This window comes from Callospermophilus lateralis, chromosome 13 (assembly GCF_048772815.1).
Source record: "Callospermophilus lateralis isolate mCalLat2 chromosome 13, mCalLat2.hap1, whole genome shotgun sequence".
Lineage (NCBI taxonomy): Eukaryota > Metazoa > Chordata > Mammalia > Rodentia > Sciuridae > Callospermophilus > Callospermophilus lateralis.
Window position 1 is genome coordinate 94951154 of NC_135317.1, and position 24051 is coordinate 94975204.

General features: G+C 42.0%; 1 protein-coding gene across 1 annotated transcript in view; it reads right to left on the reverse strand.

Annotated features, from left to right (window-relative positions):
* Rgl1 (ral guanine nucleotide dissociation stimulator like 1) overlaps positions 1 to 19768 on the reverse strand; it is a 111919-nt gene extending 92151 nt beyond the window's left edge. Inside the window, exons 1-2 of the mRNA XM_076873043.2 lie at positions 19597 to 19768; positions 18525 to 18635 (exon numbers count right to left, since the gene is read on the reverse strand). Coding sequence (XP_076729158.2) covers positions 18525 to 18635; positions 19597 to 19623 — 138 coding nt within the window. The 5' untranslated portion in view covers positions 19624 to 19768. The remainder of the gene's footprint in view (positions 1 to 18524; positions 18636 to 19596) is intronic.
* Between the last annotated feature and the right edge of the window lie 4283 nt (positions 19769 to 24051).

Below are 24051 nucleotides of genomic sequence, written 5' to 3' on the forward strand. Positions count from 1 at the left end.
CAGGAGGCTACCAATTGCTACAAGGAACTGCAGTGCCTGTCCTTTTGCCCAGTATTTAATCATGATCTCTTTATTAGATGCATTTATTCAACAAATACTTATCGTGTCCTTCATCTGCTAGGTGCTGTTCTAGACTCCAGGAGGTGGGGAGGGAACAACCAAACCCCTAGTTTCCTGGAACTCACACTCCAATGCAGGCACAGGCAAGCCACCCACAGTGAGCAATCAAATGAATGAACAAAAGGCCATGTGAGACAGTGACATGAAGGCGAAAGTGAACCAAAATGGGGGAGGGAGGTTCAAGGTGAGAAAGAACTGCCATTTAAATGAAGGTCCAGAAGCCTCACCAAGAAGGTGACATTTGAACAAAGCCTCCACTGGGATTGTCGTCCTTGCTGTGTCTACCTCTACATCCCACTCTTCAAATCTGCTACTTCTAAACTGTGAATGAAGAGCTTTCCTATGACTCCCTATCTGTCACCAGGTTTGTTATACAGCAAGAGCTGTTGTGATAGGCCTTCTGAATGGCGGTCTCCTGGCCTTCCCTGCGAGACGAGCTATTAGGCTCCTCAGAGAACTTTTTCATTAATATTTAGTTTTTAAATATGCTGTTTAAAAAAGCTGAAATGATCTACAGTGAGAGGGTGTTTCTCGTTTTTAGAGTACATAAGACTCTAAACACAGGAAAACTGTGGCCTCCCTTTACTCTACCACCAGGAACTAGCTTGTTTCTGCTCTGCCCTCCCTAACTACATACACCTTTCCGACTTCTGTGCTAACTGCTCTTCCCTTTTACCCCCTGGATGTGCTGCTACCCAAGCGTGTTTCAGCTCTTCCATTTCCCATTTTTTCTATACTATTCATTCTTGCTGCTCAAAGTACCACCTATGTGTAAATGATACGCAAATGCACGCCTCTAACTCCAAATCTCTTCTCATCAGGGAACCTTTCAGCCCAGTACTTCCAAAATTCAAATAATCATATAATTATCCTTCCACAGCACCACGAAGTTGTTAACAGGTTTCTGTTAATGATACCATTATTCTCTTAGTTCAACTGCACCAAAAATGTTAGAATTATCCCTGACTCCTCCCTCTCATTAGATAAGCAGTTACCAATATCTGCTGGTGCTTTCTTCTAGATGTTTACTCTGCTAAGAGAAGGAAATAAAACTTAGTATAACCTTCTATAACAGGAAAGAGGCTTCAAGAAAGGTGGGACAAATATTTCAAATATGACATGAAAGAAAGCACCTAAAGAAATCAAGGTGGTGATGATGGTTTGGACACCATTTGCCTCTAAAGGTTCATACGCTGGGATCCTGGTCCTCAATGTAGCAATTTTGTAAGAAGGGACCTTCAAGGGTAGACCTAGGGAGGCCCTCAGGTCAACTGGGAGCATGCCCTTAGAAGTGAATGTGGCACCCAGACCCTGTCTGACTTGCTGTGTCTGACTCCCTCTTGCGTGTGCTCCTACCACTGCCACGGACCAGGTTGGGGGAGGGGAAGTGCCTTGCCAGAGCCCATGCCACTCTGCCTCCAAAACTGTGGGTTAAATAAAATGCTTTTCTTTATTAAGGTAGCCTGCCTCGTGTTTTTCATTATCGTAATGAAACTGACGACCAGAGTGCTGAGAGACAGAAAGGTCCCATTATTCAGGTAGAGTAGTCCACATTTAAAACCCAGTAACATAAAAGCTAATGGTCATAGCGAACTAAGTCTTGTGGGAAATGTGGAGGTCAAATAAAATGACTTTTTTCAGCTATTCTAGGAGCAAGAATAAGGAAGGGTGTGACCCACTTATTATCAGCTGGGTAATGTCAACTGATAACAGAGAAGCAGAACTACCTCACCCACTTTTAGCTCCATCCTCACTATCAAGGAAAATGATCTTTGAACTGAAAGGGTAGGACCATCACAGAGGTCGCAGAAGTGACAGTAGAAAAGCACTGAGTCCATTAAGTGATTCTGTGTCTCCACAGACAACTGGAAAGGGCATGGAAAGAAGCAGCAGATGTGATCATAATACTGAATGGAACCTTCACGAGGCACAGAATCAAAGACGTATCTAAGGGTGGTGACAAGAAAATGAACCAATTTGGGGACAAGAATTAAGGTAGACTGGAAATGAGAGACTGGTCTTCCTGCCAACAACTGTTGCTCAAATCCTCGCTTTGGTTTGTAAGCAATGGTAACTAGGAGCTGACAGGAAATTACTGGAAGAAACAAAATCACATCAAACTGACCTTTCATCCTTTCCTGACCCTACATGGGGAACATGAAATGCTACAGACATGATGTTCAGAGACCAATAAACCAGCCCACCAATTCCCTCCTGAGATCATTGTAGACACAATAGATAGAGTTCTCTATGGCTGCATAACTACAAGGTGGGCTTGTAGTTATGCAGCATGGAGAACTCTATCTGAATCCAAATCAGTCAGTCAAGGAATGTGGAGAGGTGAAGCAAAGTTAACTAGTGGATCTTGCTGGGAATGGGGAATATCTCTAGCAATATGACACAGATGCTTATTAACTTAAATTAAAGTTATGGCTGATACATTGATTTACTGAATCAGAATTTTAGATTATGAAAAATACTGAGAAAGTTAGATAAGACTAACAAAATTAAGTTTAATAAAAATAAATATTTTCCATATTTAGAGTTTTAAAAATCAACACTCAAAATAAACATAATGATTTATAATTTATATTTTTTAAGAAAGATCCCAGAATCTTTGCTGAATATAAATCCTGAATGCAGTACATTTACAAAGAGACCTATTTTAAGTTCCATGTAGAACACAGCTAATATTAGATAAAACTGTATAAAATTACAATATTTGACGGCGTAAAATTTACAAAAATGATGATTTCACACAGTTCAACCTAAAAGAAGATAACACATGGTGTCACAAAAGAAGTACAAAGTGTCCCGGAGTGGTGAGCAGGACCATTTACTACCTCTTGGGAAAACGGAGGACTCAGGGATGAAGTAGCATGAGAGCCAGAATTAGAGTGAAGGGTAGTATTTAAACAGAAGGAGGTTGGGAGGAAGGAGGACATTTTAGACATTGGCAAAAGAGAAAGAAAAAACCCCTAAGACAGGAAAGTGGCCTATTTAGCTGAAGTGTGTTGTATGCATAGGCAACACACAGGAAATCACACAGAAAGGAACTTGACTTTGGGGGCCCTTGATTCACTGTGATAAATGCTCTGAAATCCTGAACAACATTTGGGACATAACTCGTGCTCAAATTTGAGTGAATAAGTGACTGAACAAATGAACTATGTGTGATAAGCAGGGACCGAAGAGGTAGACATAAACATGGCTTCTGACTGCCAATCCCGCCTGTCACTGGACTCAATACTTTTCATCTACAAAGGACCTTGAGGATCATTTAGTCTAACTCTCTTGAAAATTCTGGGTGGCTACCAAGAGGACTGGAAATACTCAAGCAAAGTAGAGGAAGAAGCTGCCTGGCCCTCGGTCAGTGCCTGGGATAATCTAATTCACCAGGGCAAAATCCCCAAAGAAGGTTTCCATCAATAACTCCTAAATGCTGTGCTTCGGGATTCTTTCCTGAAAACGAATGCCATCTAAGTCTACAAGTTTCAGAAGCAAGTGTTTGGTGACTTTGGTGGGCAACTGTTTTTTAAAAAATCAAGCACATCTAAGATATAATTTTTAAAAATCTGGCTCCAGGAGAGAAAGCTGAAGCATTAGTCACATGGTTTACATTCTTACTCCTGCCTGCCAGAACTTTCTTTTTCAAATTAAGAAAGGAAAAATGGGTCAGCCCAAAAGAATTTTTACAACTGTCAGAATAAATACGAGGCCATGTAACTCCATAAACTTCAATCTTTGGAGCCTTTTTTTCCCCCGTCTTCTCTGTGGCTTTAAGAGGCCTTTATTTAGAACCCCACGAAATGCGTAGCCCTGGTGACTGCCCCTACATCTGTATACTGTAAAGGACATGTTTTCTGTCAGGCAGGAAGAAGATGTGTTCTTGGATTAGAAAACAGCTTCTTCTGACTTCAACAAGTCACTGTGGTGAAGAGGGGCGAAGGGTCACAAGAAACCCTATTCAATCCAGTTTGACTCCAAGGTCACTAAGAAACCACCCTGCTTCTTAGAAAGTATCTCTGCCCCTGAACCATTTTGAAGAAGTCTTCAAGAAGCAAGCAATAACACAAAGGTCACTCCTGGACTCCAGGGGCACTTGAGGGTAGAGCACACAGGTCCAGCCTTCAGTAGCACTGCAGGCATCCTTCATTCACCCCTCCCCTGGAAGTCTCCTGAGGGGCTACTGCTAATGAGGACCAATGTCCAGGTTTACTTTCATGCACGGTCTGGTTTAGATGAGGAGTTCCAGAGGAGCTTCCACCAACCAGACCTGAAATCCACATGATGCTCCTGGTACCAACCTGCCCTCCTATAGAGCAGACCAGGCCTCCTGGTAATACTTCAGGTTACACCAGACCACCCAGAACACTGACTTTTACACTTTTTACATGATTCATTATTTTTAAAAAATACATTTTACATGGTACTCAGTCCACACGTGTGTGTGTTCAAAACAAAAATAATGCCACTCTGACATTTTCTATTCCATTCTGATTTTAAAATACTGATTTTTTTTTAAATATTTTTTTTCAGTTTTCAATGGACCTTTAATTTATTTATATGCAGTGCTGAGAATCAAACCCAGTGCCTCACACATGCTATACAAGTGTTCTACCACTGAGCCACAACCCCAGCCCTAAAGTACTAATTTTTAACCCACTAAATTAACTTCAGAACCCACTGATAAATGACAACTTACTATTGAAAAGGAAGATTCAAGAGCAACACTGTCCAAGAAAAACAATATGCCAGCCATAGGTAATTTTAAACGTGTTAGTTCCCACATTAAAGACAGCAAAGACAAACAGGTACAGTTAATTCTAATAACATATTTAATTTAACCTATTATATTCATATAACCTATTATATGTCATCATGTAAACATGTTGATCACTCTAAAAAATTACTGAGATATTTTACATTCTTTTCTTAGTACTGAGTCTTTGAAATCTGAAGTGGCTTTTACGTGACAGACATTTCACTTTGGACGAGCCACATTCCAAGTGTGAGTGTGCGTGGCCAGTAACCACCACACCGAGCAAGCAGCCCTAGAGCACTCTGGCCCCACATCCCCAGAGCAGCTGGGCCCACCATGCTGTCTGGAAGCAGAAGGAAGGGGCGCCATCCACTCCTGCACATTCAGTCACAAGGCCCTCTCACAGGCAGCCCAGAACCCTGATAAGGGATGGGAAATTTCAAGGTAAAAGAACAGAAATGAGGCTTGTAAACCAATAATAGGCATTATCACCTTGAAACTCCTCATACACAAAGTCCAAATGCATTTTTTGTCTGTGACATCAGAAACATTACAAATATCACACAATTCAAACTAGAAAGTAACTTTTACAGAATTTGTTCTGAAAAATATTATCTGCTGATTACAAAAACTGAATAGACAGCATGCCTGCAACTATGTTAAAATGAGTCCTGTGAACAGAACTTGGAAGATAAAAGCAAAAGTGAAAGGAGTTATATTCCCATGGAAGGATTGTGAATTTTTCCTTTCACACACACAAGAGTGCAAGGTTGTTGGAGCCCTCTTTTAAGAACGGCATTGCTTAAAACATTCTTCCTCCTTTTCCAAGGTACACAAGGGGACACCTGTACGAAGAAGACAGTAAGGACTCAGGCAAGAAGGACCAGAGGCGGTGGAGAGCTTGGTGTTGACAGAGCCAATTACAACTGGGATAGTCTGAAGGAAAGCACTGACAACCTGCGACTTAGGCTTTAAGTTTTGCCTAAGGTAGAACTAAGAACTTAAGGTCACAGAATAGAAGAAGTGTGAAAGGGAAGACAGCAAAGGAAGCTGAGTCTTATTAATGAAAATTGAGAAGCAATACAGACAATAGTATATAATTCATGTTACTCATTTTTCAGTCTTTTTTTTTTTTTTTTTTGGCCAGTGAGTCCTGAGAAGCACACCACGGGAACCATATGACAAGCCTACGACTTATGTCTCAGAATAGGAGGCTTCGTTGTGATGTGCACAGAGGAGGTCAGATGTCACAAAAATGTGTTTAGACAAAGCAAAGCCAGACTGACTTGATATTGGGTTATGCCAACTTGAAATAAATTATAGGCCTCAGATAAAAGACACCTGGAAACACCAAGTAAGAGAGTTCTGGAAATCAGAGCAGAAATCAGGTTTCTAGAGGTCTGTTCTTGACTATGACTCAACCTACATGTCCCCAAGAAGTTTACAGATAGACTCTCAATTCCATCTGCCCATCTACAAAGGTCGCCATCATTGCTAGGTCATTTCTCCTAAGAAGTGTGAAAGGGAAGACAGCAAAGGAAGCTGAGTCTTGTTAATGAAAATGCCTCTGAGAAGTGTGTAGGTCAAGTAATGATGACAAAGAGGAAGCAAAACTGTACTTTCCTTTTTTTGTGGAGTCACTAGTTGAAGTATATGACATGAGTTAAATTCTATTTTAACTCATGTTTTTTTGTTTCAAAAATTGAGATTTACAATATTACCAATGACAATTTAAAAACTGTCATTTAAGATACATGTTCTAGATACATGTAAGGCATGTGTAATAGAGATAAGGCCAAACAATTTATAAGATGCTTACAGAGTAGTGACAATGTCCCTGACACTGTCCCAGGTTTTAGGAATATGGAAATAAATTAAATATGGCTTCATCCTTAAAGCACTCAAATGAACAGGGCCAAGAGCAATATTTTGAAGATAGTTAATAAGGTGATAAGTGATGTAACAGAGCTCCTGGGGAAGATGCAAGGAAACCCAGACAAAAGGACAACTGGTCCAGAAGAGAGGTGAGGGAAGTAGGAGAGTGGGGACGACACTTGAGCTCAGACTCAAGGTCAGCAGGAGCTGGCCAGCCGCCCGCAAACATAAAGCACAACGGCATCAAGCAGGACGCAGGAAGAGAACGCTGCTCCGGCAGCCAACTTCACTCGGGATGAGAAAATCCACAACCCGACCCTCAACTAAGAATGGGACCCGGTCTTCACATGGACGCATCACCACAGGGAACTGGAGGGCCACAGAAGGGAGCCTTTTAAATCTTCTGCCTCTGAGAAGAGAGGTGTCAACCCTGCTGCCTCGACTCAGCACACAGGTGAGGGCTGAGGCTGAAACCAGAGCTGCTGCCATCAGCTCTTCTCAGCGCGGTCATCTGAAGTTTTACCAGCCTTTGCTCTTGAGCAGACACTCGTTTGTGGACTGTCTAGATCAACACTGGATAAAGTCATTTTTGTATAGAATATCATAATCCTCCAACTCTAAGTGAAGAATATTCATGAAGAAACACGAGTCAACTTCAGCTCCCTGAGAAACACTTTGTGGAGCAAAACAATCGCAGGTCCCTCCAGGAGCCTTAGCAGCATGTTGTCTGAAAGCTGGACCTGGGGCTGAGCGATCAGTGTCATGACGCTGCACAAAGACAAGTGTCACGCATGCATCCCAAGGCAGAGAATATAAAAAGAGTCCTTTCTTTAGCACCACACACAGAGCCAGCAGATGAGAGAGAATTCAGTGTTCATAACATTTAATGTGAGCAAATCACTTGTTAAGCACTTTTGTATAAGAGCTTTAATTTCCACTTTCAGCTGTGAGTACAAGGGTTAGTTAGCTCCATAGTCAGGCGGGAACAGGCACGAATTAACAGGGAATAGATGCTGGATCCAAGTATCTTGAGTAAATAGGAAAGGATAATAAGATGCTCAGGGGAGTCCCCACATGAATAGAAGAAAGGTCACATTTGTGGCCAAGTAGCTCAAAGACCCTGGAGACTATTTTTAATCCAGAAGAAGGACAGGAAGGAACAAGAACAAAAAAAGGAACTTACAAGGGAGAGATGGAAAGCAAGAAGGAAGCATCTGTATCAAGCAAATGGAAAGAGCGAGAAAAATAGATCTATAGAACTGTGTTCCTAACAGGGAGGCCAGGAACACCACAGGAAAAGACGGGAAGAAGAAGAAACACAGAAAGCAACAGCAGGACTACTCAAAGGAAGCATTTTCAATTTCTACATCTTATGCGGGTCAGTGCAGGTCAGTTGGTGACATTCGTGCCTCTGGCATTAGGTCATGAGTTCAAGTCCTACATTGGGATTGAGTCTCAAATTAAGAGTTGATTTTCCAGTAGATCTACAAGATTGGAAGCGCTTTCCATTCATTGGTGCATTAATTTTACCACTCTCTCTGCAACAAATTAAAAGTACCAGAAAGAAAAGGAGAATTAAATAGAAAATAGAAAGTTTTCATATGCAAGATATGGACTGAAATTCTCTTTAGAATTCTGTGACAACGCAATGTTTTTCCCCATGATCAGTCTATTGAGAGAGGCCCAGCTGTCCTCATTCTCAATGCACCTGGATACCAGTGGAAAACACCTGGGGACAGAAGAAACACTACTCCTTGTCAAGCATGGAAATAGCATTAGATAAGTAGCACGTGGGAAGAGAAGAATATAGAATATTCCCTCTGAAATGAGGGAAGAGGAAGACTATGGAACAGAACCACATGCTCATGAGGCCTTTAGGTGATGAGGAAAGAGAGAGGCAGAGAGAGAGAGAGAGAGAATGAAAAGCCTTTACGATGAATAACAATAATAAGAAAACCCTTATGTTTGTCTAACAACTTGTATGTTAAAAAATACTTTCATATATATTAATTCATGCGATCCTTACAAAACACACAGGCAGAGGGAAAAGCATGTATTATTCTCATTTCATAAATAAGGAAATGTACAACTTCAAAATCATCTGAAAGTCACAACCTCAGGAGCAATTCAGCTCATTCCTGGTTTGGGGCTCCAGTGCTATATTGGCTAATGAACAGGTGGCAAAGCAAGAAATTTTATCTTTATTTTATCTCAAGCAGTGTAATCTAGGACTTGAAATTTATGATGCAAGCATAGTTTGCTAACATCCTAAAGTATCCCCAATGCTAACATAATGCTTACTAAGCAGGTAGTAGAAAAAATGTTTCCTACCATCTCAGTTTTCCATCAGAAATAGAAATATAAAGATAGAATATGATCTGCTGTTAAATAGTTAAGTTATTTTAGGTATAAAAAAAAAAGAAAAGAAAAAGAACACTAACAAATTAACTCTGGAAAGCCTGAAGAAATTTGAAATGCAAAATATTGGAGCCCCAATTCACCTAGCTAGATTATGGAACCAACCTAGGTGTCCCTCAATAGATGAATGGATAAAGAAAATGTGGCATATATATTCAATGTAATATTACTCAGCTTTAAAGAAAAGTGAAATTATGGCATTTGCCAGTAAATGGTTGGTTGCTAAGGGAAATAAGCCAATCCCACAAAACCAAAGGCCAAATGTTTTCTCTAATTTGCAGATGCTAACTCACAATAAGGCTAGGGTTGGGGAGGACACTAGGGAAGAATAGCGTTACCTTAGATTAGGTAGAGGGAAGTGATAGGAGGGGAAGGGAGGGCATATGGGGATAGGAAAGATGGTAGAATGAAACAGATATAATTACTATATGTATATATATGACTACAAGACCAATATGATTCTGCAACATGTACATTCAGAAAAGTGAGAAATTATATCCCATCTATGTATGATATATCAAAGTGTATAAATGCATTCTACTGTCATGTATAACTAATTAAAACAAATTTAAAAAAATTAAATCCCTAAAAAAAAGCAAAAACAAAAAAAAAAATAAATAAATAAAAAAATAAAGCTGCTGTGAAATCCTAAAAAAAAATTAAAGCCCAAGAAATAATTCCATCTTTCACTATGTAGCCAGCCAGATAGAGAAAATACAACAATAAGTTGTATTTAGCAATAAACATGATAAGTTTGTTAGTCTATATTTACTTCCAATAAACAAAGACTACTGACCCTGTCACAGCTGGTCCTTCCTCTTAGAAGTGCACAATGGGAGAACAGTGCCAGGAACATATCTGTAAGCCTTGCTAACACAGTTTCTTAGTCAAGCAAACTGGAGTTCATATGACCCCAAGGCTCAGGGCTCTACAAAGAAAGTCTCAGGGCTCTACAGAGTTCCATGGCAGGGTTCAAAATGGAGCCTGACAGGGGGTGCAAACTACAGCCCCACCACTCAGTGAGTGAGTTTCACCAGGGCCTTGGCACCGTGATAAGCACCTACGCAGGTAGCTTAGCTGGGCTTGAGAGCAGTTCCACCAGGAAGGCATCAGTATCCTATTCCACAGGTGAGGAACTCCGGCTTAGGAAGGTTAAATAACCCCATAGCTTGAGCCTGTGTAGCTCACACGTGGCAGAGGCAAACTCTGAATTCATACTGTCTGGCTCCAAAGACAGGTTCTTGGCCTGTGCACTAGGTCACTTCCTACATCCAGCTTCTGCTGGAAACGCCTCGAAAAGGAAGAGCAGCTGGGAAGTGCCAGCTCCTCTGCAGTCCCCAGCAGAGAGAAAGAAGCACGCACTGATTGTCCAGCCAGCTTTGATGGCTCTGGGTCCTGTGAATACTTGGCCATTTGTTTACTGCATTGTGTCAACCTTCAGACAGAAGTGGCAAATCTTTTCCTGGTGCTTCACAAACTAACCAAATGCTTCCGTTTTCCTGAGGTTGCTATTTAGGAGTATCAGTTCGCTCAATAAACAATTTCAAGTGTTTCAATTTTAACAAGAAAAGGGCATAATTAAAAAACATTTTATTTTTGGCCAAGGTCCAATCCAGTTTCAGTTATTTTTACCTATGTCCACTAAATGTTCTTTTGTGAGATAAAAATGGTCACGATTCTACCTCTGTCAACAGTGACAGAAGTTATAGGCACAAGGATGGCACATAACTAGGAAGAGTTACTGGCACGAGGGTGCAGAGACAGTGGTTGACATGACTGACCAAAGGCATCCTCCTTTAGTAGAAAAGCCATGGCCAGGACCTTCAAATGATCTTTGGAAAGATGAAACTGGAAAGACTCAGACTTGGCTTCACTTCTACAAAAAATGAAAATGAGTATTTAAATCAAGAGGAAACAAGGAAAAGAAAAAAAAAGTTGAATTAACCAATACTTTTCAGAAAAAAGCAGACAACTTGTGGGATAAGATTAGCTGTGTTGAAAGGAATTCAGGTGAATGGGCCACAGATGGCACAGGCAGCTAAACACCAGAACACACAGGGTGGTGAGTGTGAATCACCTAGAGCCAACCATGATGCACCAAGCCACTCCCAGCCAGCACCTCTAGAGAAGGGGGCTTTGAGGAAACAGGTGGGCAGAACCAAATCAGGGAAGCACAGCACAGCAACACCAACAAGAAGGCCAGGCACTTTCACTGAGTAAAGAGCAAGGGCCAGTGGTAAGTGCACAGTTCCTCTGAGTCTCCTACAAGGTGAAGCCTCCTGTTTACTGTTGTAAGCTTGCTCTACCTTTATTTTTTTTTTACCTTTATTCTTTCTTCCTCTGTTTTATTATTTTTTAAACTAAGGACAGTTCTCAGAGTGAAGTCAATCAGGCAATGACAATAATGATGTAATTGAAGAAAACCAAGTACATGACAAAATCCAGCTCTGATCAATATACAGAAGAGGCCATGAAGTGACATTAAAAAGATGTACCAAATACTAAAAACCAAAATGTGAAATGACACTTTAACTGTTAGGCTGTGAGTGTGTACACGCACATTTAAGAAAGAGAGAGAAATGCTGAAATGCGGCAGCATTTAACTAAGAAAGCACTAGATCTTACTAAAATTGTTCCTTTATACAAGACACAGAACTACTTCAAAGTGAGCATCCAGGAACAGTCTTGCCAGCAGCCAGGATGGTGTTAGAGAGGGTTTAAAGGCATTGAGAAGGGGAAGAGAAAAAGACTAGGATTTCTAATGTCCTTACGAATAACACAAGTATAGTTTAAATGTCATTCTCTAAAATACAACTCTGTAATCATAGTTCTGTGGGTTCCATGTTTATTCTCTCTCCATGGCCTACAGCTTCAATTTGTTGAGTTGGTAGGGAAACACAAGACTAGCAAAGGCCAAGAAGCACCAGCTCTGCAAAGTTCCCTAAAACCTCAGAAGGCAAGCAGTGCTTTCCGCCTGTTCCTGGTGAGATTTTGCCTCCAGACAGGACAGTCGGGCACGCCCAGATCTGGCTTTTCTGCAGGGCCTTCTCATGGGAAAGGAAGCATTTGTTAGTGTATTCCATAGGGAAACCTGACATGAAGCACAGTATATCCGACCTAAAGCGAAGAGGGCACTGACCTCAGAAAGCTAGACAGCTTCTGCAGACCTCCTTGTGGAAACCCAGATCCTGAGACCCAGGCCCACCGAAGCCCCCCTTCTCACCCACCACCTCCCTCCCGCACCTGCACTCCACCCCACCCCCAAGGCTCTTCATTCAGTTTCCCTCGGGTCTTGGCCTTTTCTTCACCTCATTACCTCTAAAACCTCCTCCCAGGTCTCCAGCCTGGGTCCCTTCCAATGCGTCCACCTTTTAGCTGTCAGCCACCACCTAAGATGTAAACCTGGCTGTGCTGCTCTGCTTAAAACCTCCATGGCTGCCCTAGTATTCAGGACCAGGTGAAGTCCACAGCTAGCCGTCCTATAGCTGAGAACCACTGGTTCTCAGAAAGGGGCTCAGGCCTGTCTTTCTGGCCCCTTTCCTGTCACTTTCCCCCCAGGTACACTTCCCTCTTCCCTGGGCCAAGCCTCACATAGGAGTCTCACTCAGAGGTTGGAATGCCTCCTCAGCACCTCACATACTCTCTTTTAACTCCTAACTCATTGGTCACCTGTACATTGAAGGACCCTCTCTCCCATGCCACCATCCTGGACCATCCACCCCTCTCTCCCATCTGATTTCAAAGCCCCCTTGCTTGGCTCTCTGAGCTGGGATCACACTTACAAACTACAAACTACAGCAACTAGTTTAACCTTCTGTCTCCCCATCACCTGCAAGTTCCTTCAGAGCAAGCAGTGTTTTATCTTACTTTATCTCCCCAATCTTTAACTTTATCACAGGACCTAGTATACTAGGTTTTTGATGAATAAACAAGTGCCATCAAAGGAGGGGTCAGCAGGCGAAATGCAGCTGACAGAATCGTACAAGATGTGCAACAATAGTGAGGGGGTTCCCACTGGATGTTTACCACAAATGACCCAGAAACTGCCAGAAACTCCAGAGAACTCCAGATCAACTCTGTGGAGCTAGCCACACCCATGGCAACCCAGACACAGAACTTGCTGAGTCTCTCCGAGGGAACAAAGCAGTTCCATTATCTTCTCCCATTAGCAATATTTTTCTTGCTTTGTTTATAGAAATCAATGCTTTCCTGCAAAAAGTAATGTCATGGTAGAAATTTGAATGTTTTAGTTATTTAGTATATTTTTGCATATTTTAACATAAGATATGTAAGATAGTCACTATAAGATTCTGATCATGTACAAAGGGGAAGTTTACAGGGATATAGTTGACATGGACAAAAGGAACTGAACTAAGTGCTAAAACAGAAAAGCACAGTATCTTACTGCTCTCCTTGTCTGTCTTAATTTATAACTCCATGGGCTTTTTGTTTATGATTTCATAGAAATAAGAATGAAATATGTTCACAATATTAATTTAAAAGAATGCATACTTTTAAGTATAAAGGGTGAATGTGCCTTGAATGTCAATGCTGTTGCTGTTGGCGAGGGGTAGACATGTATTGGAAACTCCAAGCAGTACCCCCTGGACTGGTGAACTGAGGTCAATATTCTTAATTACATGCCTCATATTTCTGACATAGATCCCAACAGACTTTGAAAGCAGTAAAGAACATCAATCCAATAACAATATCACAGGCAATTCAAATTTACTATCTTGATAGGTATAGGCCACCATATTATTGGATTAATTCTTTTAGAAACATGTTTCCAAGATCAAAATGAAAAATACCAGTTGGCTCATTTACTAATGGTTACTAAATTTTGAAATTTACTTTCTAAAGCCTAAATTAAACATTCCAACAGACATGAACAACGTAACCCGAGGGCCTGTTCTCCAGGATGAAAACGAGGAGGACCAACTGTAAACCAGAGGCTCCTCTAGGGCTTAGCTCCTTACGATTCTCAAATCCCACTCCTGCACTTCCAACCACATGCAATTGTAATGTTGCCAAACACTTTTTAACTCATGCACTGCCTTTATTTCTTTAGCATTCAGTAATAAGACAAGTCCAATTGGATCTCCTGGCTTTAAAAAGCACTGAGGAAGTTTTGTTAAAATAATCGCTACCTTTGTTTGTGCTTGCTTTGTTCCAGGAAGGATGTTAAGACAGCTATAATCATTGCCTGACTGATTTTTTCTCACTCACGTGCCCCTCTCCTTCTCTTTATAAGCTAACATGTTCATGCTGATTTTGTTTTAAATGAGAAGCTGCCGCATGTTCATATTTATCAAGACAATACTAGTTGTCCAAAGAACGATGATGCTAGGTCCATTCATTCAACAAACATTTACTGAGTTTCTGCCAATAGAATCGCTATGGTTGTGAGCTTTCCAGTCTAGTCGGGGATACAAACACACAGACAATTACAACAGAGTGAGGTAGCCTAACAGGAGATACAGGAAGGACAGCCCACACAGACCTGGAGGATTGAGAGGGTTCCCAGAAGCGAAGTTACCTGAGAATTCAAGGAACTGTACACCATATTAAGGCAACATGCCTAGCAATGCTACCCAAATACCAAGTAGAGCGGATCCAAATCACATATCCCCTTTAATCAATTTCTCAGCCCAGATGCTACAGAGGGTTACACTGCACTCCCAGATCCCAAACATGAGGTGCTACATGAGATTTCCAGTTCCTTTTATTTCTATATTCTGCGTTCTTCTTTCCTATTTTACTATCTTTACCAACCTCCTAGCTATCAAGCATTTCAGCTCAGCCCAACATTTATCAAGAGTCTGTGTGGGAAACAGTGTGATAAACATGGACGCAAGGAAGGAGGCACAGGGCCCCACAACGACCTCATGACCACAGAAGCCCAGAACTGAGGAAAGCCACGTGACTATCCACTGACCCTTCCACTCCCCTCAAACCTTGCAGAGTTGACCTTGCACTCTCAATCCTGCTTGTTTAACAATACCCCCCTGTTGAACTATCTTGGGTTTGACACATTTTTCTGGACTCTAGAGTTTGCTATGCTAAGACACCAAAGTCCCTTCCCTGGATTCTTTTCTTCTGTCCCTTTGAGTATTCTCCCTATAATGGGCCATTTCCTGCTTCCAGAGACTACAGATATTTTCTTAATTCATTTCAACATATCAGAGTCAATGTACAACCACAATGCTAGGACCAAGGACAAACAACAAGTCTGACCATTTGCCCTTCCAGAACTCACAGCACACTCCACAGGCTCAGGGAATGTTTGGATAAAAACATGTTTTAAATGTCCCTTCCAACCCTGAGATGGCATGGCTAGATGACATAGCTGGAGTCATTCTTCTAGAAGAGTTATCGGTGGGTAAAATTATCTCAGCCCAAGATGCGATAATAAAGGAAAAACGATTCAGTGTTTCAATAATACTTATCGTTTTTCAAAATTGGCAACACAACCCCAGTGTGATGGATAAGCCTGCATTGCGTAAACAAACAGGGCCTGCACCCCTTTAGTTGGTATGTTTTACAACCAAAGATATACTGTCTTACTTCAAAAGATCAACTAAACACAACATTTAAGAAACAAATTTTAAAAGAATGATCTAAACATTTTGGACTATCTGAGACTCTACATCTGACAATGGTTAATAATTTTGCTATAATTTTCAGAACTGAACCTTGACCATGTTTAGAGGTCTTAGATTTGGAAAATACAAAATCACGCTCCACCTTTTAGGCTTTTGAGCATAAATCACAGACACACACGGAGGCAGTGCCTACACACACACGTTCTCGAGGATGTCTTCAGGGCACTGTGCTTCACACATCCAAAAGGGAGAAATTATCAACACAGCACACCTTCACAATACCTCTTTCAGTTTGCAGCTCAAGTTATCATTCAAAGCATAAAAGAGGAACAGAAAGCCCTATCTCTCAAGCCTGCCCCAGGTGCATCCTCAGGGAAAAGCCCACAGTGAGCCTCCTTGCTCTTGAGCCAGTTCTTCTACTAATAAGGAAACAGCCTTAAGGTTCCAGGTAGCTCTTGACAGCAAACAACTAACCATCTGGGTTCAAATCCAGCCTCTACCCCTTCCTGGCTTTGTGACCCTGGCAAGCAATTTAACCTCTCTGGGCATTAGTTTTCTTATGTGTAAACAAAACAGGTAATCATAATACCACTTCCTCATTTTCCTTAGAAAATAGGATTATTTTCATATTTCAATAATTTCCTCACCTAACCTCAATCTTTAGTTATTGCTACAACTAGGTACTTTAAAGAATTCTAAGGTTATTGGTATGTAGGAAAACAAACATGGTGAAGCCACTCTGTCCTAAAAAGAAAGATTTTGTAATTGCTATGGCTCAATTGGTTGAGTCACATTTAATTAAGTCTGGAATTTTCAAGGACCAAAACAGAGCTTCCCCATAGAAGACCTAAAGAAGAAAACAAGTGTTACCAGGGTGGGTAGTTCTAAGAACAGGCTCTTGAGCAGGGTGCTAGCAGTAAGTCACACTTTGTTGAAACAGGGGGAAGGGGGAAGGGTCCTCCTCCAACCAGAACCAGTCTTTTCCCATTACCCTCATCCTCAGTGCTGCAGGCCTACTGCTAAGTCCAGGGTCAGCCACCTCGGTACTCCAGACATTTGAGAGCACCAAGAGAGCAGGGAGAAGACAGCAGTGGAGTCCAGAACAGAAGAGTCAGAGTGTGCATACCCAGAAGAATGACACTCTGGGGCAGGGGGGACACTACAGAATGGACCCCTCCATTTCCCTGTGACATCCATTGCTATTATATTTGACCAAAAACTAAAGCTGTTGCCCAAGCAACATCAGTCCCATTAGAAAGAGGGGGACAAGCCAATACCAGAAAATGTAATGACCCTTTGGAAAGCAACTGGTTCAGATCTTGTGAATCATTCTGAAATAGCCAGACAGGCCTAACCACCTCAACACCACATTAAAATAAAATACAAATACACAACCACTAAAAACAAAGTAATGACTTGTCAGAATTCTAATTCTGCTTTTCCTATCAGGTCAGCTGGTGATGCACATAATTGGCTCTAAGATCATCTTGTGAGTAAGGTGCCTACTTGGTAGTAAAGACCTCTAATTTCCACTGGAAAGATTCCTATCTTTCCAAACCACAACTGCGATGTCTCTGAGTGCACTGCCCTAGTGTGTGGTGTCTCAGCCAAGTAAGGTAGCAGGAAAGCCCGGGCTGAAGCAGCCACGGGAGGCCGGAGCAACATGCCCAGCAGAGGAGGCGAGGCTGCTGGCCCTCCTGCCTGCCGCTCCAGGACTTACAAGCCACATGCTGCCTCGAGGTCCTGGGCAGTTGTGCTTCTTGTCCCCTTCACACTCTACCTTTCTGCTCTCAACATGCTGAATTTTCTGGAACTCATAGTCAGTAAAGATGAGATGCAAGTGTATAATCTTCATTACTCCAAAGTCCATCACCTGAGCGTGACCAGAACCAAGATAGGGGCAGGACATCCCTACTTAGCCTCCATTCTTTCCTCTCCCAAGGCTTCTGGTGTCACCTCTCCCCAGTTTCTCTGAAGATGACTTCTAGCTCCAGATCCAGAATTCCTCCAATCATGGGTTCATGTTTGCCCAAGTACCAGTCCTGTTCCAGGGCTCTCCATTTCCCACAGTCCCTTGATTAGGGACTAGCTGAAAGAACCACTAGGCTAAGAATTTACATGACCCTATCCCATACTTAGAATCTCAGTGGAAAGAAGTCTTGTCTACAGAAGCAGTGTTTTCCAAAGCCCCCGCCCCTCCTCTTTCCTTCTTCTACAGGAGAAGTCCTGGGCACACCCATGCATTTGCCTCTTCCCAGGCTACAGAAAAGAGTTTACAATATAAAACCTGTCACCCCTCAAAGGGAGTAGACTTGGAATGGTCTGTCCCCTGAGCATTCTGGGTATTGTGGGAGTAGAGGTCGTCAGCATCAATAGGTGGAGGGCAGAGAAAGACAGAAGGGTGCCATGTGGGCCAGGGTGCTTATGGCTCCTGTCTAACAGTGTTGCCTTCTGGACCTGTCACTCTGTGTGTCATTTTCTAATTTAATCTATTTGCCAAATACATTAAGATGTTTCTAAGAGGTTCTGAATTATTGACCAACCTAGGGGAGATGCTTTGGAAAACATCAAGTACAAAAACAGGCCTGTAAAGCTAGTGCAAACACTTGGTCATTGGCAGTTTCCTTTTTAAGTCCAAAAGAGACTGGGGGGCGGGGGAAGCTGCCTCTGCTAAATAATAATGATATTCACAGAACAACAGACACCGAAATTCCAAAGTTCACAATCTCTCCAGCTTTACTCACCCCTAGCCATCTTGCTCCTTTATTGGCAGCCTGTTGAATCTGGACTCTTTTGAGGGTGACATGGTAAACAGCGCCTTCCTCTACCTCTTCACCCCAGTCCTGAATCGAGCTCTGCCAGGGATGGGATAAAGAGAAAGAAAGAGTATTTTTTTTTCCTCTCTGCTAACCACAATCTATCCCAGCTGCTGTGCTGCTTACACCAGCACTCAAGGCACAAGATGGGCTGTTCAAAATAAATATTACAATCAGAGCACTGCAAGACACGCTGCGATAGAGGGAATGCTGAGGTTTTCTTGGCTCCTTGCCGTTTCCTGTGGTATCAGGATCCCGGACTTTTCCATTTAGTTATTTTTCCTAAACTCGCTCACATCTTAAATAGTTTTTTAAAAGTCTTTTTTCCCCTCTTCATAGAGAAACTGTGGTTTAGTCCCAATTAACGTGTCCCCCTTAAGTAAAAAGAAAAATAACTCATTTGTAGAAAAAGTTTGTACTTTCATAAGCGGCTCAATCATCTGAGCAAACTCAGACACAAACAAGTGTTGAAAATGCCAAGAGTCCTCACCCCGGTTGGAAGTGAAATGCTTTGCGTGTCTTTTTCTTCTCTTATTGTTTTGGAACCCACAAAGTTAGCGGGGGTGGAAAGTTTTTATTTCCATAAAATAATCTGGCAAGCGCAGAAAGAGCCACACATCATCATGCAGCTTGAGCTAAAAATCTATGCAGCGACCCCCTGATTTCCATGTCGCCAGCTAAACCTTAGATTGGGGTGAAAGAGCTGCTGGGGGCGCAGGAGCGCTCCGCGGTCCGCCCAGAGCAGCAGTTTTCCTTCAAAGTTCTCTCCGGACACGCAACTGTCCCAGACACACCAAAGGCCACGGCCGGAAAGTAGGTACCGTTTAAAGAGAGAGGACGCGGAGGGAGGAATGAATACAAAGCAGAGTGAGAAAGCGGCAGCTCACAAGTAGGGGCTCGGATTGCTCCGTGCTGCGAGGGCGTCCAAAACACGCCCAGAGAAAGCGGCAGAAGATTCCCACCAGAGAAGCCTCGGGAGAAGGCAGGGAGCTCGCGTTACCATTTTAGCTTGCCAAAGCAATTTCATTCTCAGTTTTCTCTCCGGTACGCTGCATGATGCGCCCTGCTCCGAGGCCGCCGCGGCGCCAGCTGCCGGGTCCCGTCCCGAGCGGCCGCCGCGCACAGCACGCGCCTCGCTGTCCCCGCCGCCGCCGGTGCGCGCGACTCGGGCCACAAAGGGAGCGCAGCGAGCAGGCGAGCGAGCGAGCGAGCGAGGAGCAGACTCCTCCCCGCGCCGCTCCGTGATGTCAGGCTTTCCTGTTGGTGCCCGCGAGCGCACTCTCGCTTTCTTAAATCCCGAGGATCGAGCCGGCAGGAAACGATCCCCGCTCTGAAGGGATCGGGAAACAACCCTTTCAAGTTGATCAGGTTTTCCTGAGGGTCACCGGGTGCCAAAATAGAACCCTGTGTGCGACGGGGATGTAACGAAGAACCAAGGGAGACGAGGGCCTGAAACATTTCTAGGATCTGCCTGCTTTTGAATTCAGAATCATCGAATCCGACTTACTCGGACGAAAGCAGCAGTTCTAGGAGCCAGGAAGTTCTTCATTAGGACAAAGGATCAGGTCAGAGGCTACCTGGATACCTAAAAACTATGCCTCGGAGCTATACCCTGCCCACAGGCGAACTCCCTATAGGAAATCGCTCTGGACTTCTTCCTACCGCCACTCTGATAAAGCTTAATTGTGGGTAACTGGCCGCTGTCACAAAGCAGGGAAGGGTTTTGCTGGGCCTGACAGTACAGAAAACAGGCCATCAGTGGTCCTGGGGGTTCCCAGTCTGCGAGCAGCCCTCGTGGGTTGAGTTGTCTGTTGGTGCACTGTATGAGCACAGTGCTGTCACAACCGCAGGGAAGAGCCCTTCATCGTTCACTGCCATTGGGAGCTTTACATAAAGGAAAGATCTGTGTTGTGACAAAAGACGATTACATGTTTTAGTCCAGTTTTCATAAATCAACAGGGATACCAGATAATAATGCAATCAAACTTGGCACCTGTCAGAATTTCATGTCAATTACAAAGACCTTTAGGGATTCAAGTGTTTTATATTATCCACCCCTAAACAAATTTAATCACCTTTAAGTTAAAAAAGAAAAGAAAAGGTTTCCTAGTAGTTGCCATGTTCAGGCATGAGGCTGGACGTTGATCAGTAATAAATACACATGGGCTGAAAAGTTGGAGAACAAGTGTGTTGATGATCCCTAGACAGCAGAATAAATGACAGCAAGGCATGTCAAAGAAAACCAAAAGGCTCTTTGGACACTTGAGAATATCCTCAAGTCACTCAGTCAAGTTCATTTCACACAACCAGAAATTACAAGGCTCAATGACTACAGAGAGAAGAATGCTCTTTTTATCAAACTGTGATTGTTTCTATTATAAAACACATAGGGCTAAATCCTTCTGTGATACCAGGATAAAGTATCCCCAGGAGCCAGAGGAAAATCAGGTGCATGCCCTACCTCCCTGCTTGTTAAGCCATTCTCAGACATATGAACATACTTCACAGGTTCTAATAGTAATTCTGTTAACACAAATAATCAGACAGCCCATATTTATGCACTGGAAGACTTAATATGTTAAGTGCCTATAGTAACCAAAGTTACCTACAGATTCAGTGCAATCTCTCTATAAAAAACTGTTTTTTATAGAAATAGAAAAAGTAATCCAAACATTCATATGGTACCACAAAGGACCCCAAACAGCTAAAGCAAGCTTGAAAAAGAAGAACAAATCTGTGGGTATCACACTTTCTGATTTCAAAACATACTACAAAGCTACAGTAATCAAAACAGCAAGGTACTGATAAAGACAGACATATAGACCAATGTAACAGAACAAGAGCCCAGAAATAAATCCAAGCATATATGACCAACTGATCTTCAACAAGGTAGCCAAAAACAGAGTCGGGGGAGGACAATCTTTCAACAAATAGTGTCTGGATTTCCACATTGAAGGAAAAAAAAAACTTTACCCTTATTTTACACCCCCGTCCACACATACACACACACACACACACACACACACACACACTCAACTCAAAATGTATTAAAAACTTAAAACCTGAAACTGAAAAACTCTTAGAAGAGAGGGGGAAGCTTTATGTGATTGGAACTTGAAAATTTTTTTTTATATGACACCAAAAGCACACCCAACAAAAACAAAACTAGAAAGAGGGACTACATCAAACTAAGAAACTACTGCACAACAAAGGAAACAATCAACACAGTGAAAAAGCAGCCTATGTAATGGGAGAAAATATTGACAAACCACATATCTAAGAAGGGTTATCTATAATAGATAAGGAATACCTACAACTCAATAGCAAAATAATACTACTAATGGCCCATTTTAAAAATGGGCAAATATTTGACGTTGATTTTCAGAGCTTGGTTTATTTCCCTTAGCATGATGTTCTTCAGTTCCATCCATTTACCAGCAAATGACACAGTTCATTCTTCTTTATGCCTAAGTAAAACTCCATTGCGTATATATGCCACATTTTCTTTATCCATTTATTGGATGATGGATACCTACACTGGTTCCATAATTTGGCTATAAACCAATTGTAATGCTATAAACATTGGAATGCATACACCATCATATTATTCTATTATCTGTTGTTTTTGATTAATACCAAGGAATAGAATAGCTGTGTCATATGGTAGCTCCATTCCTGGTCTTTTGTGGAATCTCCATACTGATTTCCATAGAGATTATACTATTTGCAGCCCCACCAACAGTGTATACGTGTACCTGACTTTACATGTCACTCATAACTCAAGTGTACCTTTTCCCCACATCCTCACAAGCAATTTTTATTATAATAATTTTAAAAGATAGTAATAGGAGGGAGACTAGCAGAACAGAGAAAGAGGATCAGGGGCACAGAAGAGGGGATGGGAAAAATTATACTGGGGAACAAGTTTGATCAAATTATGCTATGTGCATATGTATAGATATGGCATAATGAATGTCACTGTTATGTATAATTATAATATTCTGATAAAAATTAAAATAATAAAAGTAAAATAAAAAGTGGGCAAAGAGGCCTGAGGGTGTAGCTCAGTGGCAGAGTACTTGCTAGCATATGCAAGGCCCTGGGTTCATGTCTCCATATGGGGAAAAAAGAGGACAAAGGAACTGAATAGACATTAAAAAAAAAAAAAAACATGCAGAATGAGGGGTTGGGACTGGGGCTCAGCGGTGGCACACTTGCCTAGCATGTGTGAAGTACTGGGTTCGATTCTCAGCACCACCTATAAGTAAATAAAATATAGATCTATCAACAACTAGGAAAAATATTTTTAATAAAACATATAGAATGAAAATCCTTTATTGGCCATTTTAGCTTCCGAGATCAGACGAGATCGGGCGCGTTCAGGGTGGTATGGCCGTAGACTATTGGCCATTTTATAGTTAAAAACAAAGGACTGACTACACAACCAACTTCCCTCAGATGACTGTGAAGTCTGTTATAAATATTAAATAACCAAAGAGCATGGGAAATGCATATGAATAAATACTAAAAATGTTCATGAAAGATATTTATAACAAAACATACAAATGGCTAACAGGTAATGAGAAGATGCTCCACTTCACTAATCACCAAGGAAATGCAAGGAAACCACACTGAGATAGCAACCCACTCCTGTGATTAGGATGGTTATTATTTAAAACTAAAGACAACAAATGTTGACAAGGATGTGGAGAAAGGGGAACTCTGGTACACTATTTTTGGAAATGCAAATTGGTACAGCCACTATGAAAAGTAGCATGGTGGTTCCTAAAATATTTTAAAAAGAAAGATCCAGTAACACAAACTCTGGGTATTTGTCCAAAAGAATTTATATCAAAATCTCAAGATATAGAATCAGCCAGGCATGGTGCTGCACGCTGGTAATACCAGCAACTCGGGAAGCTGGGGTGGGAGGATCACCAAGTTCAAAGCCAGCCTCAGCAACCCTCAGAACTTAGTAACACTGTGTCTCAAAATGAAAAATAAAGAGAGGGATGGGTATATGATTTAGTGTTAGACACCCCTTGTTATATATATATATATATATATATATATATATATATATAGAGAGAGAGAGAGAGAGAGAGAGAGAGAGAGAGAGAAAGAGAGAGAGAGAACCAAGAAATTTGTTGACAAATGGATAAAGAAAATGTGGTGTGTGTGTGTGTAAAATGGAATAGCCCTAAAAATATAAATCCTGCAATTTGTGACTATGTGGATGGACCTGGAAGATGTTAAATGAAATAAGTCAAACACAGAAAGACAAATACCAATGCTCTCACATGTGGAATCTAAAACAGTCCAACTTATTGAAGTAGAAGACAGAAGGTGAACCCCAAGATGGGGCTGAGGGATGGTGGGCAAAAAATACAAAGTCTCAGTTACACAAGATGAGTAAATGCAGACGATCTACTATATACACAGTGCCTGTAGCTGC